Source organism: Patiria miniata, unplaced genomic scaffold, assembly GCF_015706575.1.
Source record: "Patiria miniata isolate m_02_andy unplaced genomic scaffold, ASM1570657v1 HiC_scaffold_3, whole genome shotgun sequence".
Lineage (NCBI taxonomy): Eukaryota > Metazoa > Echinodermata > Asteroidea > Valvatida > Asterinidae > Patiria > Patiria miniata.
In genome coordinates, this window is record NW_024037069.1 from 33,736,993 (window position 1) to 33,757,439 (window position 20,447).

Consider the following 20,447-nt stretch of genomic DNA (forward strand, 5'->3'; position numbering starts at 1 on the left):
CCATACTACATGTACTTCCTTGTGCATTGCACAAAACACTGTTTATGGTGTCACTTTATTTCCTCGTGCCAAGTCAGTATAATATTAGTTTTCGAGAGATAGACCCGGACTTTACAGCCAGTATTGGTTCGTTTTAATTGATTTTTGAGTTTCGGTTTGATCCAAATTCAAACGCATGAGATACCTCTTGATATTCACATCTTTCTTTATAATGGGATATTAAGCTATAGAACTGCTCTTTATGAAGGACCACGAGTGTTTATTCAGCTTTTAGAAGTAAATATTCAAAGAGTAGCGCAATTTCGTTGTTTTAATGAGTCCCCATACTGACAATATTACAGTCCTTGAAGGATAGCCAAATACATCACCAATTTCAGTATCAATTTCAGTATCGACAAATCTACTAAACCATCAATTAGAGACTTCCCAATCCCGGGACAGACCGTTATGTCGTTTTTCAAAACTGTAAAATGACAAAACGGTCAATTGTTTGTTTACAGTTTTGTTTTTGAAGAGATGCCAAAACGGTAAAACGAAATAACGGTATGTACCGGGATTCTTCCCTTCCTCAATATTCCAGAAAACTCTTCGTCACCAGACATCGTTGAAATGGGGGGGGGGGGGGGGGATGGAGGGTGATAACTTATTCGCCGACATACCATCCTTGCTAAAAGGACACCCGGCATCGGAAAGTCAAAATCCAAAACGGAGTGGGGGAGGCCTCACACCATCTTCCTATGATGGAAAATCATCGGACATTATAGGGTGCACTTCATACCAGTGTAGCGTGAATTTAGGACTCTATGAAATACGGACTCATTGGTAGTATTGCGCATGCCTAAGTGGTGATGATTAGGAGAGCGACCGGACACGTGAGAGGGTTTAATCAAGGATTCCGATTTTCTTAAGAGTCCGATTTTCATACGACACCGGCGCATGTTAATTGGGCAAACGGGAGAGTTACATCCTAACCCCTCCGCACCCACAATGACTTGTAATAATTACACACTTGACTTGAAAATACAATACGTTAATTGTATTTACTTAATGATTACCCTGTGTACTTTAAAACCAAACAAAAACAAAACCGATTACCGTAGGCAATCATTTTTTTTTTTTTTTTTACCAGTTACTTCCTGAAAGAAATGTTATCAATGGCAGTGCGCCCTCTTTTGTTTTCCTTTCCATCCGATTGATTTTAAGCCGTACAATTACTCCCATTTTAGAAGAAATATCAGCATCAACATACACTGTAAGATGTTGAAGAGCATCTAGGACGATTCCGATGTTACAACAAGTCCCTTTTTTCCATTTTTATCAAAAACTCGATGATGAAATTTGTAAGTATCAATTCAAATGCATATTAGTCTACTAAACCATGTAAACTGTGCAGGGAAAAGGGGTGTGGATAAACATTTTTTTACAGTGTTTTTTCCTGTTTGCAACATACCAAAACAAAATATAAACCGTATATATAATAAGTGGATTTTATAGTACACAATTAATGTGCACTTGATTTAATGAATTACTGCAAAACATGTGCATACGTTACTAACGTTTGCAAAGTTACTAACGTATCTGGCATGACGTATCTAGTGGGCTTCTTCTAGAATTGTGCTGTTCGTAATATCAGTAAACATCGACTGATTTGTCCTGGCTTCAGTTCACGTCAGACTGAGAGTAACTATGCATGCTTCGAGTAAACTTACTGTCTTTATAACAACCTTTTTGCTAGGATTTTTTACACAACTAGCGTCTGAGTAATCCTCAATATTGTAATAAACACCAAGGGCGGATCCAGGGGGGGGGGGGGGCCAAAGGGGGCCATGCCCCCCCCCCCAAAACGAAACCAATTATTTTTTTTTTTTTATGTGACATCGCAATAAAGGCAGGCAATGAGTACACCACCATCTTTTCCTCAAAAAAAATTGGTTAAAGTGGTCAGAAATTGCCTCAGATCGCACCACAGAGCATCTAGAATCCAAAAATTTTTCGGGGCCCTCACGGGCCCCGAACCCCACGCCGTAATTTTTGAGACCCACTTTTTTGGGGGGGACCAAATTTTTTTTTTGCCCCCCCCCAAAATTGTGTTCTGGATCCGCCCTTGATAAACACACGACGAAAACTAAGTGGCTTTTCAAAACAAATTTAAATTAAAAAACGAGGTTTCCCAACCGGATGTGTTTCGATGGAAGCCCTAAAGAAAAAACACTTTAAAAGAAAGGAGTTCAAGTTAAGAAAATGTGGTAAAAATGGATCAAATTAAAGTCTTGAAAAATACTTCAGAATCTTCAAACTAGTGTCATCCCTATTCCGCTCATCAGTGATGCCGTGATATTTGTTTGAATCTAAAGAAAAGATTTCTCCTTCTCAAACCAAGATGTTGTCGACAGTGTAAATTGTTATAAATTTGCTTTATTAAATATAAAGTTACACGATTTTAACATCAGCGCTTTATACGTTACTCTGGAATATGACTGAGTAATGATATTGTATTACAAGAAAATATCTTGATATAATTTTACGGCTATTAATTTTTTGTCTTTTTCTTGTCTATGTAGTGATATTGTATTACAAGAAAATAACTTGATATAATTTTTACTTTATTATTTTGTTTCCGTTGTTAAGTTTAACTATTACTCAATTTAACTAAAATGGGACCTTTATGCATATATATCTTAGAAAAAAGTTTATAACACAGTATATAATTTGTGTGTACCCCTGTTGAGTTTTCTTTGGATTTGAAGTTTAAAAAAAAACATCAAAGTAGGACATTAGGTAACACAGTGAAGTATTAGTATCGCGTAAAATCATTGGTATGAGCACATCGTCCATGATTTGCACTGAAATTTAAAATTACAGAACAATGTTTCCATAATTCTAGAGTTTTTTCATATAATTGATTAGATTTGCTTAATATCGCGCCAGCACCTGGCGATGATTGGCTGAGCTGGCATGTGAGCGATCATCACATTCATCTAGTTATCGTCAAACTCAGGCTTGATGGTGAAATTCTCGCAGACAGTTGGTGACAAGTAATCCTGCAAAATCAAGGTTATAACGTACTAAAATGCATCATTGAGAACACCAAGTAATAACCCTTCAATTAAGAAAATATAACTTAAGTTATGTTACAAATCTTATTCAGACATATCTTGTAGTATCGAGTTTTAGAAAGAAATCGACTTTGAAAAAAAATGCAACTAAATAAAGCTCTTAATCAGAGTAACGGGCACATTTGGCATTAGTTCCCAATTATACGTACATTTGCATCCTGATTGCGGTTCATGTCCTCCAGAATTTCAACCAGTTTTCTGAAACTGGGTCGCTTGCTAGGTTGCTCCTGCCAACACTTCAACATCACATCGTAACTTGGTAAAATATCGAGGAGAAAACAATTATAAACCTTGGTTTGTGAGTGATCAAGCCAAACGGATAATAGAATTTGAGCCATATAAAAAGATGGCAGCAATAGACGAGCTTGTGAACTATTAGAACACTTATTTATTAATAATTACTCCCTCAAAATCCGGTGCAAGTTTGACTGTTCCCAGTCAAACAGAACGGTGTTTTTTACAGTGCACTGATCCAGGAGAATAGGCTTGGTTTTCCTTACATTTCATCAGCGCAGTTTTCCGGCTTGGGCATGCGATATCCATCCAGCAGTCTTTGGGCCAGTGACTTGCTCTCAATACCAGGGTATGGGGTGGATCCTAAAACAATAAGTTATGAATAAGCCAGACTGCAAATTATCCATATCCTTTTAATTCCATCAGAAATGGAAACATAGATACAAAAACAAACTTGTTTTGTAGCTACTTATGTTTCTTGAACGTGGACACTGTATAATTAAATTTTATAAAGGTATACGTATGAGTAAACTGTGCTCTGTTCAAAGTATCTTATTTGCTGCAGTAGTAGTAGATTTCAGATAAATGCTATCACTTAAAAACAAGTTGTGGAGAAACGCAAAAACACGATGAGAAGATGAGAAATGAAGCACCTACCGTACGTCACAATCTCCCAGAGCAAGATGCCAAAGGACCACCTGGATGGTGCGATTGAAGATAAAGCAGAGTAAAACACAAAACGGACAAAGTATCTTCTCCAAAACCATGAACACATGCCTCGTCATAGGTCATAAATTAGCAGGATATAATTATTTTCATAATTTGTTCAACTTACACATCGCTCTTGGACTTGTAGACACGACGCGTCAAAGATTCGATGGCCAACCAACGAACGGGAATCCTGGTCTAATGAACAAAGGAATAACTAAAAGTTATTTAACATTTTAAAGTGAAAATACAACATTTGCAAACATAAAAAAATAAAACTACCAAATCATTTTGAAATACCTTGCTGGACTGTTAGTGAATGACAGTGTAAAGCATCCTGTAAAATCATGGCACCTGGTATACTGTCATTTTCAAAAAAAGGGGTATTTTTGTATCATTTTCCAACGCCGATCGGCCGATCAGCGTCGGAAAAACTGGCTTTTTTTTTCAAATACTGGCCTCAGTTGACCATCGCACTTGTTTGCAATTGTTTACACACCTATGAACGGGTACAAGCCAGCTAGACTGGTTCCCTGACCTTACAATTCCCCTATATATGTAAACTGCTCTGTTTCTTCTTAAATGGAGTCAGGGAACCAGACTACAGGAAAATGATTGTTTTTCTTGGTTTTTATAGCATTTTCGAACCCAAAACCTCAAAAAAGTCAGTGTAACTATATTTGCTATGTATTTACAACCCCCAAATTCCACCCATTTCTGAAAAGTACAGCAAAAGCAAATGATGTATATTCCCTTTAAATTACTTATTTATCAATAATATTATACAAAACAATGTCGTGAACATTGTAGAAACAATTTTTTTTTGTTAATGTCATCTTAATTTACCGAGGATTTCTGGACATAGATGTCTTCTCCTCTGGAAAGGCCAAAGTCAGACACTTTGGCAGTCAGATCTTCAGAGAGAAGGATGTTCCTTGCAGCCAAGTCACGGTGGATTATCTAAATACAAAATTGTCATTAATGAATTATTGTATTACAAATGTATTCCAAAGGATTTTTTTATTCATTACGTCTCTGTATCCACTCAAATTTTAATCATTACCTATATACTAACAGCTAGTAAATAGGAACACAAATTGAGTTAACAATTTTAAAATTACAAACGATCCAAACAGAATCCTCCTTTTCGTCTCCAATTAAAGTACATATGCAGAATCTAGTTTTTACAGCACATTAATTAAAAAAATACATATAGTTTCTCCAGTTTTGAGCGTTCATTTTTGTTTATCTGTTTTGTTGAATGTGTGACTTGCCCCCGTGTTGGACAGATGTTCCATTCCTATGGCCACATCCAGACCAAACTTGAGCAGGTTGGAAGAAGTCAGCGGCGACACATCATCTTGAGAGCCAGTTGCCCCTTGCTGCTTAGGGCGAGTACTCCTCAGATAATCCCGGAGGTTGCCATTAGGTAGAAACTCAAGCGCCACGTATATAATCGCTATCAACACAATGGAAACATATTGACTTCAAAATGTGTTTTCCTGATTTTAATTATAATGGTGAAACTTTCAAATGCTGTTCATCGCATACTATTTTAGCGGAAAGTGTAAGGACTTTAGGGTCAGTTTATTCCTCATACATTTGTATGGTATTCTATTTCATGAATCGCTGTGAATGTGCAAAGCAATGTGGCTGACCAGCTTAGTGTCCAGTGGAGATGCTGCTTGCATGACATTGGTTGGCCTAGGCACGTAGACAAAGACAACACACACTTATGAGCCCAGGAGTGCTCAGGCTCATCTTATAGGATAAGGCCTTCCCCTTAAGCCAATGAATGGGCTAAATTCGGCGGATGTATGACAATTCTATTTAAAAGAATTGGAACCAGATTTACAAGAGTTGACTGGGTTTTTTGTATTAAAAAATCACTCTCTATAATTCAATCTGAAGAATCAAACTTTAATACATCTTTTGGGGTGGTATGTCGTGTAATGGTAAAGAAAATGTGAAGAAGAAATACGGTCGGAAAACAGGATTGGGTAAATGACTACCGATGTACCTTCGTGCATGCATGCACCCAGTAGACCAACGACATTGGGATGGGGCTGAATGCCTGCCATTGTCTGTATTTCCTTCAGAAAATCATCCCGGGTAGATTCTGAAACACTCCCTGTACACAGAAATATATGTTAGATACAAATTATTGTACGTTATGTAAATTTAATTATCACTGGTGGTATCGCATCTTTTATTAGGCGATTTTTTTACATTCAAGTTATCAGTATTAGTAACTTTGAATATCAAAATTGATTTGCATATTAATTTACATCTGAAGTTGCATATAATACAAATAGTATTCACTATATTCCAATGTCTTACCTTTCATTGTTTTGATGGCTGTTTTGGTGACTTTCCCTTTAATCTTCACGCCTCCTGCGCGTACCTCACCAAAGTTACCCTTACCAAGAATCTCATCATCGATGATCAAATTCCCCCGTTTGATTTCCAGTTGAGACGCCCAGCTTGGAAGGAGCCCAATATCTTCATAGACAACGGGGTCGGTGTTGTTCTCATTAAGTGACTCCATTTTCTTGATTTTAGATCTTGGGTTTTCAGAGAGAACCTTATAAATTAAAAAAGACAAGAAAAATGTAACGAAGCTTATCATGAAACAACCTCCAAACCACCGTACGTAAAACATAAGCAGAGAATTAGTGGATAACTTTTATCAGGTTCTTGTTTTTAATTGAATAATAAAAAACACGAATTTCCCCTGGACCTCGACGTAAACATAATTGTCATGGAAAAAAAGTCCTTGACTTATTAACAGTTCACGGTTATAGGAATTGTGTGTGTTATTGTATCAGCTATACATGTATGCTAATGACTTACCAGTTCGTCTGTCGCAGTTTGTGAACGACCCGTGCTACGTTTTTTCCACAGGATGAATATGACGACGACAATCACAACCAAGATGAACACGACAATCCCAAGTACAGTAGCAGCGATAATAGGCCCTGAATTGGAACTCGCTTGCTCAACTGCAACAAAAGAGGTTTAAATAAAAACACATTCAATATAGTCCTCGAAATCAAACAATTATTGTAACTGCTAAACAATTGAAAATCTTACCTTTGATAGTCAGCGGCTCTGAAAATTCAACATCGGCCACCTAGATAATAAAGCCAAAAGAGTTTGTTTAGAGCTATGAAATAAATGTGACAACAATAACATTTCGAGACCAGAAAAAAAAGGTAGAGAAAAATCATGTTGTCGTTTATTACGGATCTCCAATATAACAACAAAAATTTAAATCCTAGGAAAAACAAAGAAATCAATTGATGTGAGATTCAAATCTCCAGCCTCAGGAAAACTCATTCCAATCTGGAGCTTGAAATGAAAGCCAATTTGCCAAATTACTTAAGGCACTATTAAATTGGGGGAATTAGGACCAGTCGGCAAACGCAATTATATTTTAATTTTGTTTTAAAACAGAAGCACTGACGAATTAAAGTACGTACCGATTCGTTGCCCTTACTGACAGACCCAACACGAATGTTGTACACAGCACCCGTCTGCAGCGGGGCGTTATAGTAACCACCGTACATTTTGGTGTCCCCCACTACAAATTTATCGAAAACGCCCCCTTTAGGGAGTTCTGCTGCTATGTAGTCATTGGGGGAATCCACGAAATGACTTGGAATAAGAACATCTCTCCTGATGACCGATGAAGACCTGGTTTTCTTGACATGAACGACGTACGATCTGCAATATATGAACGATTAGCTTAATTTGTTACATTTTATACAAAAACTCAAAATGGGTCATATAATTGTATATTAATGGCACATACTGTAAAATTAGAATTGCAAACTTCAATAAAGTTTTCAAGAGGAAAGGAGACCAATGGAGATATTCATTAATGTTAACAATGTTTGTCGACTTCTAAAATTCACACCTATGGAGAAAACTGACGTGACATTATTCTAAAATTGCACAACATCTGTCCTTGTTTGAATTTCGGTTAAATTTAAATGGATGATGAGAAGCAGTTTGTTTTTATTTTGCAAGATAAGTGTTACACAATATTAACATATTTATTTTATTAACATTTTGATTTTATTAGCATTTGATGCATTCCAACAAACCGAATGCATTCCAGTATGGTACTCACTCAATGAAGTCATCACCAGATACTGCGGTAGTTATACCAATAGTGACGGTAGTATCTGTGGTGTCGTCTTGGTATGAAATCGGTTGAGGCGGTGCAGGAAGATCTATGGCACAGTATAATTGAAATAATCGTTAACATCTACAATATTAACAGTGGAGAACGATTTCAACTATAAAATCTATGGAGATCCATACTTGTTGGATTTTACCATTTTCCAAAATTAATGACAACTAAACGCTCTAAATTGTTAGGCTTTTTTTCATACTATGAGATTGAATCTGTTTGTATTTGTTGTTCCTTCCACTGTTATGACAAAATATTAATGGCTATTCCATGTACAACATAATTGCATTCCCTTACCTGATTGTGGTTTGGTATAAACTTCCAAGACTGCATCACGTCCTATGAACAACTGATTCTCCGCTGCCACTCTGAACTCATACTTTGTACCAGGCTCCAGATTGTCTTTCACAAATGGCGGACTCTCCACTTGATTCTTTTCGTATTCGTCAGGTGCAGTGAAACCAGGTTGATGAGGCTTGTCTGTCGCTCGGTACTCCACCTGTGATTTTAAAATGTAGGATTTTGATGAAAAAGAAGTCACGTATATTATGCCAAATATGCATTCGAGATATTGTACATTAAAGGCAGACGATCTATTGTTGCTCTATATTACCCTCGGCAAAATAACTTCCAAAGGTTAAAGGGGCAGTTTAACAGTGAGTTCATGAATGTACGGATTTACTTTCAATGGCTTTTACATATTAAGATAAAATGTTGCAGCAAGATTTTCCTTGCTAGAATAGAATAGGCCTCTAATGTTACTACCTAACTAACTTTTACATACATGTACGTGTTAACATTTAATACTGTAACACAGAGTTGGCTAGTCGCTAGTCCAAATGTTCAACTCTGTAAATCAGACTCGCATATGTCCCTCACCATCAGGGTACATGTATATAATATAAGTAAGGTCTCCATATGTACGACCAAAAGTGATTTTTGATTCATTTCCACCAAGTTACCACAAGGTTATAGCTTATTGTCCAAATTGTTTAGCATTCTTAATCACCCATATGGAATTTCTGCGATCTAGGAACACCTGTACTAGGCTTGACTAGCGTTGTCTGCTTTGCTACTAATGAGAAATAAAAAAGACGTACTATGTATCTTTGTATTTGTCCATTCGGATTAAGCGGCGGCTCCCAGTCCAAGGCGATTGTGGATTCAGTTCTGTCTGTCCAATAAAGATACTGGATGGGTCCAGGTTCTGTAAACAAAACAAAAATATTGACATTGATTTAGCTTTAAATGTTATAAGTTGAATCTGTTCTTCCCTGAAGTACCGTACTGGAGCAGCATACAGTCCTGAGTTGGATTTAGGCATCTACCTATTGGTTAATTAGGCCACGTCCAAATATCGTGTCAAGAGCATTAATTATGTCTGGAACTTTGGCAACTACAAATACGGGCGAGATTTTCTTGATCACAGACATATCCAAAGACATAGCTGGTTTCTTTTTTATCAAACAAAATCAAATTTGTCAAAGTAAAGGGCGTACAAAATGACTGATACCTCGTATTCTGGTCACTGCAGTGACTTCATTACTCCAGGGTCCTACACCAACCGACGTCTCAGCTTGCACCTGACAACAAGATATCAAACGTTTCAATTCTTCCCCTCTCAAGACGAACCAACAAGAAACGAACTGAGCAATTTTGATGTCGAGTCGATAAGTGTAAGCCACAGGAAGAGGTGGATTTCTTGTATAGGAACTTCTTCCTTGCATGTTGTTTCCAGGTGGTCAGCATGATTGATCATATATTATATACCAATCTGGGCAGTCGGGCACGCTATCTAGACCACTTTTAAAGCCGAAAGCAAAGTGCTAGCTGCTGAGCAGTTGTTTGTACAGTATTGTAGCAGGTACAATGGTTTTAACAATTGAAGGGGCCTCCTTGAGTGTACAGTGATTACTTGCTCGGGTTCATTAGTATGTATGCAATGATTAAGCAATTCGATTGAAACTGTAAGTGTAACAGACACATCAGACACCAAAAAGTATCGAACATACCCGCACGAAGTATGTCACATTCGCTTCGAGGCCCGTTATCTCATGCACCAATTGCACCACGTCGTTGATAACCGTTGGGTTTCCTGACTGTCCACTCCTCCAGTACCTAATGTTGTAATGGATGATGATTCCTTGTGGAGGGTCGGGCTCTGACCACTGGAGAGTGATGGATACGTCATCAACGTTCTTGATGACGACATTCAAAGGTACTGTGGGCTCTGTTGAAAATTGTCCAAAAAAGTATCTGAGCGTAAGTGCAAGTATCTAAAATCTTCGAAATGACGAAAGGCAGCAGTTCGATCTCATAATATGGAATATTGATTGAGGTTTGGATATTTGTAAGCAGTGCTTACTTGCTTCAGCAGTTCTCTGAACGACAACACCACTGTAAGGCCCGGCCCCAGCAATGGTGTTTGCGGAAACTTGAAAACTGTAGTTAGTGAAGGGGATTAAGCCATCTATCTCAACTTGTTCGGCTGTCGATACATCTAAGATGAGTTGTGATCCTGGTCCACTCAGCTTGTACGTGTAGCCTGTGATGATGCCACCTCTGCTTCCGCAAGTTGGCTGACTCCAGGAAAAAGTCAGGCTGCGTTTCTGTGAAGTGACGGCAACTTGCTGCGGTGGTTCAGATGGTACTAAGATAAAACAAATGAAAAATGAATCAAATTTAAGTGACTTGATTCTTACTGAAACCGCCTCAGCAAGTTGTGGGTGGATGACTAGGAGATGTCTACCTTTGGTGCTGGTTGTAACACTTGTTTGAACTGTTGGTCCGGGGCTTCCATCCACGTAGGCTGTGACTCGGATTTCATACATCGAATTGGCAAACAGACCAGGTATCACGGTTGAATTGGTTCCAGAACACATGCAGTGCTGGATGAAGTTTAGTGGGTTGATAGGTTGGCAACCGTCTTTGTTTGTCAGTGCATACTGGACGGAGTAGTTGGCACAGTACACCTCACGCCAGCTGAGTGTGACACTGGTAGAATCGAAAGACGTCACAATCACAGGGGAAACGGATGGATCTGAAAAAAAAATCAATAAATAAAGGAGCGTTTAATCACAGGTTGTCTTAAATTATTTTTGTCAGCTCAAAGGTGATAACAATCGAAATTGTTCCATTTCGTTAGCTCTTTCTTACTTTCTTGTTTTATTGTTGTTCCAGGCATCGATGTTTCTGGTCCTTGCGTACCACTGTACTGTGGGCGAATGTATACCATATAGGTTGAACTAGATATCAAACCAGTGATGACATGACTGGTAGTTTGACCATCGAGTGGACCTGGCAGTGGTACCCGCTGTGGAGATTCAATCTCTTCACATTGGCCTCTGTTTGTCAATGCATACACCAGTATGTAGCCAGAGACACATGCATCTGGTTGCCAGGAAACTTGTAGTTGATCAGGATCGTTTGAAAACGCTTTCAGCCCAAGAACGCCATTGATAGCTGCAATTAAATAGACGGTGAAACAATTACACGGAGCACTTAAAATGTTCATATAAAAAGTTGGAGCAGTTGTTTTTTGACCTTCTTTTGCTGTTTTACCCATCGCCTTCCTCGAGAGGCTGCCATGTCGTAATCATCTGCCCAAAATTCTTCCAATCGTGTTTACTTCAACTATCTGATGGTTTTGTTGTTTTGTTCATAACTTCCATCCACGTATCTGTAACATCTCGGTTGAGAGCGTTTGTAACTGAAAAAAGATTCAATGAACTTACTAGAACACTGGCAATTACTTCCAAAGTATGGTGGTATGCAATCTGGAAGAAAAGATACAAGACTATAAACTTAGGTATGTCGGTTTATCAGGATGAAACTTATCTATACACTATACATTGAATTTCACATTGCAATAATTATGGTGTGCTTGGGAGTTCGATTAATTTTATTTTTTATAAACAAATTTTACTTTCACTTTTAATTTAAAAGAAAACATTTCCTTTAACAAGCTTTATTGCAATACAAGTCTACGTTTTCTTACTCCCAGTACATTCTCCTGTATCAATTTCGCAGGAATCTCCAGATGGACAGTGGCATGTCTGCTTACAGTCGGCTCCATACTTCCCTTCAGTACATTCTATATGCGAAAACAAAAAATACTCATACTGCATGCTTTATATACGGAACGAATTAGCAAGGCTCAACAGCGACTGTTTGACAAAAATATCTACGATAAAAAATTAAATTAGGAAAATTAGGGGTGCTTTTTAGGGAAATCTTCACACCCAGGGTCTGAATGTAAAAACCAACTAGCTAAAAAACCTACACGAAATTCTACACCCTCTTTTGATAATTTCTTATACCTTGCATGCAGTCTAGTCCCATATACCCAGCAGCACAGGAGCATCCGTAAGGATCAGGAGAACAAAACAACAGACCCCGGCAAGCGTCATTGTGTGGATCAGTGCTATCAGAACAGGTATGACTAGCATTCTGGCCAAAGACGTGACGCCCGTGAACTGGATGTAAGACAACAACAAATCCAGTATTATATTTAATGAAATCAACATATTTGTTTTATATTATAAATAACATGTTCAACATTAGTACCAAATAAAAAGGCGAAGAATGTTACCTTGCTGACAGTTTTTTCCGCTGAATCCTGGAGCGCAGATACACGTTCCCGTGTTGTCATCACAGATACCTCCATTGTAGCATCGACGACAGGTGTTCTGACAGGAAGGCGGGCCCCACACACCCACAGGACACCCTTTTAACAACAACAAATAAAACGTTACGAGACTTTTAAAGTAGCATTTTACTAGAAAAGTCGGTGGGCGGAAGTGTTGAAAACCTACCTCTTACAATAAGTCTCATGAATCCATGAAATTGTTGACTTTCTTGGCCAGAGACGAAGCACCTGTATATTCCTCCATCATCTGCAACAACATTACTGATAGTCACAATGAGCTGGTTGTTCCAAGCTGTGATGACGTCACCTCCATCATGCCTCCATCTGTAGTTACTGTTGGGTGAATTCACATTCTCCATCTGTAGTGTCACCAACTCTCCGATGTTGGCAATCTGTGTTCGCTGTGTAGGTCGTGAATGAACTGTGTTGTCTGCAGTGAGGTCATGATCAGTTAGTTCAGTGCTATTAACTACTAATCATGGCTTCTTATAAGGAATTACGTTAAAATCATCCCTAGCCTCTAATCTGTTAATACAACTCTACAGGGCGAGTAAAAAAAAAAGCGAAATCCAAATGTCGGGACAATTGTTTTAGTGAAGTTCTCCATGAAGCACTTTCAAAATTTAGGATATGAAAGCCCGATTAATAAGCTTTCTTTTTAGTACAAGAATCAATTCAATCACTTCTGTACTTTTCCAGTTAAGCAATTTTAAACACAACCACTGTTTTAAAGTTCTGTCCACGGATCACAAAAAAAGTGTGCGTTCTTTCAGCAAAACGAAAACAATTCACGTTATTTTGTTTTGTTTTGCTGAAAGAACACATACCCTCTTGTGATCCGTGAACAGAACTTTTAAAGGTGGTTGTGTTTAAAATTCCGTAACTTGAAAAGTACAGATGTGATTTGAATGATATTTGTGCTAAAAGAAAGCTTGTGAATTGGGCTTTTATATCCTAGATTTTGAAGGTGCTGCATGCAGAACTTTACTAAAACATTGGCCCCGACATTTGGGTTTCGTTTTTTTGACTCACCCTGTATACATTAATGTAACGAGAAAGAAAGAACACAAGCATAGAATGATTTCAAATGAAATGAAATGAAAGTAAAGAGGTGATAACAGATAACGGAGGTAGGCTTCTATCAGCTCACCATCTTTGTTCAATATGATTGTCTGTATCCTGGTCACGTTTTCATTTTTGAGAGCTTGAGCGTAGAAGACACCCGTTCGGTCAATACCAGCTGATTCAGGTAACGTACTGGACAATGTAACTGCACATATCGTCTGTGGATCATTCACAACCATCGATCCTGCTGGTAGTTTGACATTGCTACCTCCTGTGGTCAGTTGTCTGCCGAAGATTATCCCAGCGGAGGCATAGTTAGGACCCTTGTAAGCTTGGATGACTGCATTGTCGTCTCCAGTCTGGCCAAGACGAGCGGGGTTGACCACAAGAGTAAAATCCACACCGATATCTGGGGAGTTAAATGAATGCATTGACATGTTTTAACATTGCCATAGGTCTGCTGGATTGGGACAAATCATCACAATAAAACAAAAAAATCACAATTATAACACTTGCATTTTGCATGTAAAAACCAGGTGCCAAAAAATGACCACCTTAAAATCCATATTTTGTAGCCCCCACCCCAACCTTTGACATCATATACACATTACTATATTGCATCACACTGGCACAACAATCAAATAAAAGGCCTTGTTGTCCCCTTTCATTTGATACCACAGCCATGTGAGGTTGCGGTGCTTGTAGCTGTAAAGATTTCATAAATTTTCAAACTATCTTAAGCCGTGTCAACTTTTGCATAAAATTGACCTAATGAAAACAAATTCCATTAATAAAAGTTAACATGGGCTCGACCTTATTACCCAAGACCAACTACGATATATGCTTGGTAATTCGCCAAAGAAATTTAGCAACTAAAAATGTTAATCATTTGTGAAGTTAGGAATCCTTTTTCGATTGTTTATTTTTTCCATACAAATATTCATTATGCGAAATGATGAAGATATTGAAAATGTATCATGAACCACGATGTCATTGCGCTCTTGACGAATATTCATAACAACACACATAATATATTTTCTTTGTTTGCAAACATATTTTTATTACTTTTACCTTCAACAGTAGAAGTCTCCTCAGTGTCTTGGATTTCCTCCACCATGACTTCGGCAAGACTCAGAATATTATATGTATATCTAGATGAATTTTTTTTTTCCACACTGACGTATCTAGCAGAGACGATGGGATCCGCGATGAAATCAATCACTGCTCCATTAGTTGCCTGAGAACTTGGGACTGCATCTCCTATCTGTGTGTTCTGTGAGAGATCTGATGGATCCAAACCAGCCCGCAGCACGGCACCTGTCAATCTGTGACCTGCAGTCATTTGTAAAGCGGTAAAGTAATCAGAATTATATTCACCGCAGATTTTGCACTTCCCTGGTTACTGAAGAACCCCGATATTGGAGCGACACCACTCATTTAAGAAACAAAAAATACAATGTTCGCTATGTTTCAAAGTTGGTATTGCTTTTTTTCCAAACCTCAACCGGTTCGTTATTGGAGGATTTTTAACATTTATTTTCGAGAGGTCATTATAATAAGCATTGGAAAAGACTGATTTCCAACATAAAAAAATGACACGTGGAGCAAAACTCAGCCGAGTCAGTTCGGGTGAATTATATTGATGGTAAAATTTCATCAGTTTTATGCGATAAAAGCTGGATGGATAACGCTGAAGGCGAACGCCAAAAAGAAGAATTTTGTTTTCTACGAACTTGGTTTAGAAAGTATGCATAGAGAACCTACCACAGCAATCGACTCTGTTGAATATTGTAATTTTCTTCAAACAGTAGATAGCCTCCAGATCTACTCTCCACCACTGATTCGGGGCACGAACTGTAACATAAATAACACATTTGTTTACATTGCCTCGTTTAGAGAAAGGGTGTTTAAACGTTGTGGCGTCCAACAATTGTTTATCATACTAATTTTACTTGATTATCGAGGTATCATTTTAATATAGTAATACGTAAACGTGTTCGGCATGGGGTACCGTCGAGACATGGCACAAAACTGTTGGGCAAAGTATTACCCGACATTGAAATTTCCTGATATTGGGTTGAATTGGGTAAAAACTGACAAACTATTGGGAAGAATTCGCTCAAGAGTGTAGGCAGTTGATAATTCGACCAGCACTGGTCGAATTATCAACCCATTTTGCATATGACATTAGCGAAACGGATGAATGTTCCGAAAAAAATATAGAAGCTATAAGTACAACATCTCTGTTCAAAAAGAGGACAATCTAACATGAATGTATACCCACTTATTTTAAAGGGTTTTCCTTTGTATATAATTTAGATGTTTTACATTTTTTACTGGTTTATTTTTATTTCTGTGAAGCGCCTTGAGTGTCAAATTTGACGGATTTGGCGCTATATACAAGAACTAGCAGTTATTTTTTTGTTTGTTGTTTGTTGTTTTATTCCACAAAGGAGCATACCCCGTTATCCTGAGAAGGGTTACATCAAAAGTTTAAATAAACAATTTAATTTCAAATCATGACATAGGAGTAAGCTAAGATTTTTCATTTTACACTCGTAAGATTAATATATTTTAATTTAGCCGAAAGAAAAAAAAAATTGGCTAAACAATGCATTTAAATTTTATCCTAGATGTCATGACAAAAATGAATTTGTCTTTTTTTTCGATAAAAAACTGCAATCTGCATTGCCTTTACAAGCGGTATTTTACTTGTTTGTTTTTCTCAAAGAATTGTACATGGGACAGGAACATAAAAAAATGCATTTCTGTTTCTACCTCTTCCAGACAGTGTGGACAAATACGTTGGTTTAATTCCAAACTAGTGTACCTATCGGTTTCTACAAGCACTTCATGAGCTGACCATCTATTAATCTAACCAAATAATGTCTGAATTGAGGATTATTAAACAAACAAATAAATGGGGTTTCATTTCATACTCTATTTTAAACGCAGGGGCGGATCCAGGAATGTTCGCAGGGGGGTGTTTCATCAGCAGAAATTCTTAAAATGTACACAAGTTTTTATTTCTCCGGACACTTGGCCTTAGTTAAATCCAAAACTGGGGGGGGGGGGGTTCCATATTTCAATAGGGGGCGCTGTTCAAATTCTTATTAATTATTAACACTAGATTACAAAAACATGTACCGTATTTTGAACAGGCAGACATTATACCAGTATAATTTTTTTTGGGTGTCACAGCAGGGGGGGGGGTCGACTTCTTTTTTCTTTGTTAGGAATTTGTATGGAAATTTTTTTAGACAGAGCTGGGGGGGGGGGGTCGAAACCACCCCTCTGGATCCGCGCCTGAAACGTCCGGTAGGTTCACAGTTGATGTTTGTGGCTATACCTTATTTAGTATCGTTATGTAACCTACCAGACCCACTACAAATGAACTCATGTACAAATTTATCAAAAAGAACACGCTGAATATGGGGCCCGATTCCATTTAACCAAGTCAAAGGTGTTTTTTAACTTAATGAACAAAGATGACCTTAAATGAAATATTCGCCTACAACGTTTAGTTGGGGGGGGGGTAGACAAAAGTGGGAAGGGGGTGGACAAAAGTGGGGAAGGGCTGGTAACAAATTATTTGATATCCCTCCCTGCTTGAAAAGTGACGGAGTACATAAAAAAATAATCCCCCCCCCCTCCGTCCTGACCCTGATAGACGCAAATAATAATTACACTAGTTTATTTAACAAAAAAGGACAACTCTTTTTAAAAGAAAACAACTTTTACTTGTGTGTGTAATGGTGCTTCGATCGCCATCTACTGCATTCTCCGCAGGCACATCAAGTGCAAACGTTGTACTCTGACTAGTCGGCTTGTTCCGCAGATCGAGGGCCAGACCTGTGTTAAAGGATATTATTAACAGTGTCCATACTTTCAATTTTCATAATAGAATGCCATTTAAACCCTACCACACGAAGGCAGCTTGGGACAGTATCTTGGCGATTGAACATGAAATACGTGAATGCGATTCGTATTTTGTTAGATTTGTTTTGGAGTGACATTATGTTTTGCCGTTTCAGATTCATGTGTGACATAAAACTATTAACCAAACCTTCATTTTGTGGAGTCACAGAATGCGTTCTTACCACACTCTGGAAATATGCTGTAAATCATCAAGCTAACCTTAGCTTTAAGAGGTGGATTGCAAACTCGTTTTCGTTTTTAAACTCAATTAGTTTGTACTGAACGAATCGTGGCCGCGCTGTAGGTGCTAGATGCGGGCAAATTTAAGGATAGCTTAAATTTTAAAAAAATGTGACGTGATCATCGAAATTCCTTAAATTGTAAACAATAATATTTTGAGAGAAGCATTCGTTATTCACAGTGGAGGCGGTAAAAACTTATCAACCTTCATTTTATTGTTGTGGAAAAAAAGAGAAGTTATCCCTTGAACAATTCTCAGCTCGGCTAAGGTCTGGGATAAAACAAAAATATAATCATATCGTAATGTTCACCTTGTATTTGGTTTTCACAAGTTGCTAAATAAATCATGCAGTTATATGGAGCAATAGTAATACATGGAGTGTTGTACATGCATGTCAAAATAACCATTCCTGAATCAGACGGCAGATTTTGGGAAAGAATCAGGTCTATCTTTATAACAAAACAACTACCAGATTGAACCATGCATATCTCCATGATTGAACAGCAACAACCTCGATTAAATACTTCCTTATTTTTGAAGGATAATTTACATAAAAATGGCATTATAAATAATTGCAAGATTAACGAAAACTACATGTCATTGAACAAACAAAATCAGAACGTGTTTACATTTCCCCAGAAACAAGGATCTTGTGCCTTTTGTGAAACTAAACTGTTATTCACCCATTATGGCAACAACTCTTAACCAAATAACATGTTTGCCCAAATAAAATCCAGAATGACGTCAATGTCTGACACTGTTCATTTCCTTGATGATCAAACTTACCTCCTGTTTGAGTGAGGAGCAGAAACAGAAGCAGTGAAAAGATGGTAAAGTGTCCATATTGAGACGTCATGTCTGATTTTTATCCCTTGGAAAATGTTCTGACGACAGGGATGACTTTAACCTTTTCAGTTCTACACATTTCATGCAACTTGTAGATGTACTTCCTTGTGTATCGCACTAGTGTCAATTTCCTCTTGCGAACTCAAATGACTGTTTATAATAGAAAAGTCCAGACTTTAAACCGTACAGTGATGGTTATATTCATAAGTACAGTGCCGCTTCAATTGCACATTCACATCACAAGCGCATTTAGTTTGCACTGTTGATATTAAACTAATACTGAACATAGCCTGGCATTATGGTAATTCACTGGAATCCTGGTAAGACTGGGTGCTGTTACATTCCGACTGTTCCATTCCGGGTCAGGGTAGGTAGGTACCGCTTGTAAAGTGCTTTGACGCTTTCAATAAATATAAATAGTTACAATTGCAAAACGTCGCCAGGAAACAAGTTAACCTTCACCAGGACAATCGTGCTCGATTTAATATTTAATATTTAGTAATTAATTTATTCACACATATATATCAGTTACGTATCTAGGGTCGAACTTGTGAGGGGGCACCGGGGGGTGCACACATTTTTTAGTGGGGGCACGGATATCCACTGGGCAACACGATTCCCCAAACCCTCGCCTCCCCCTCCCCCTCCCCCTCCCCTGTGCCCCACCTCCCATGTTCCCCCTTCCCCTCTCCCTTAGGTACGCCACTGATATGTAATATTAATTCAGAATATAGAACAGGTCGGACAGGTCCCCAGTCTAGCTTGAGTCATCGTGTAATTTTCGATGAAATAAATACTGCATTGTAATTGAACTGTGTATTTTTTACAGTTACTTCCTGGTTGACCCCTTTTACCCCAATTACTTCCTGGTTGACATCACCGATTTCTGTATACATTTCAGTATCGAAAAATCTACTAAGCGAATTCCCTCCCCAAAAGCCGAGAAAACTTGTTGGGTTTGCCCCCCCCCCCCCTCACACCCATCTTTGTAAACACCGGGCAATCGTGGACCCACTATTTTCCCTAATCCTCATTCATTCATTTGTTTGTACTCTAAATAAAGGAGGGCGCTATTTGTTTGGGGCGAAATATTTTGTAGGACGCCCTCTTACTGAGTTTGCCATATTATTTCAAAGTATCTTACGTATCTTTTGTAGGACGCCCTCACACTGAGTCTGCCATATTATTTCAAAGTATCTTACGTAGATCAGATAGATCAGTCGTCGACAGACCATCCGTGCTTAAAGGAAACCTGGCATCCGAAAAAAAAAATCAAAAAAAGGGGGCGGGGAGGGCGTGGGAGGCCTCACACCATCTTCCTATGATGGACATGACGCCATGACGTACTTTCTATTTTTTGGCTGCAAAAGGTTTCATGAACACAGAAGCGTCGCCAGACAAATTTGAAAGGGGGAGGCTGATAACATATTCGCTGCAAAACCATCCGTGCTAAAAGAACAACCGGCAAAAAAA

General features: G+C 38.2%; 1 protein-coding gene across 1 annotated transcript; it reads right to left on the reverse strand.

Moving 5' to 3' along the window:
• Positions 1 to 2,978: 2,978 nt before the first annotated feature.
• Positions 2,979 to 18,984, reverse strand: LOC119736727 (angiopoietin-1 receptor-like). Its single transcript, XM_038210739.1, has 30 exons — positions 18,915 to 18,984; positions 17,711 to 17,821; positions 15,734 to 15,823; positions 15,035 to 15,301; positions 14,055 to 14,378; positions 13,071 to 13,334; positions 12,848 to 12,982; positions 12,576 to 12,731; positions 12,254 to 12,349; positions 11,991 to 12,032; positions 11,413 to 11,718; positions 11,006 to 11,296; positions 10,622 to 10,906; positions 10,269 to 10,486; positions 9,770 to 9,839; positions 9,357 to 9,463; positions 8,554 to 8,755; positions 8,194 to 8,296; positions 7,541 to 7,784; positions 7,152 to 7,191; positions 6,912 to 7,060; positions 6,399 to 6,642; positions 6,079 to 6,189; positions 5,333 to 5,517; positions 4,905 to 5,018; positions 4,186 to 4,256; positions 4,008 to 4,048; positions 3,617 to 3,713; positions 3,266 to 3,371; positions 2,979 to 3,041 (listed from the first exon to the last, which is right to left on the reverse strand). The coding sequence occupies exons 1-30, from the start codon at positions 18,982 to 18,984 to the stop codon at positions 2,979 to 2,981; spliced, it is 4,602 nt and encodes a 1,533-aa protein (XP_038066667.1).
• Between the last annotated feature and the right edge of the window lie 1,463 nt (positions 18,985 to 20,447).

What these genes read in the sequence shown, in the direction of transcription:
- LOC119736727 (XM_038210739.1), bottom strand. Translation starts at nt 18,984, where the DNA reads ATGACGTCTCAATATGGACACTTTACCATCTTTTCACTGCTTCTGTTT. An exon ending in CATGAGACTTATTGTAAGAG is followed by an intron (nt 12,983 to 13,070) that starts GTAGGTTTTCAA and finishes TGTTGTTAAAAG; the next exon opens with GGTGTCCTGTGGGTGTGTGG. An exon ending in TCAGAGAACTGCTGAAGCAA is followed by an intron (nt 10,487 to 10,621) that starts GTAAGCACTGCT and finishes AATTTTCAACAG; the next exon opens with AGCCCACAGTACCTTTGAAT.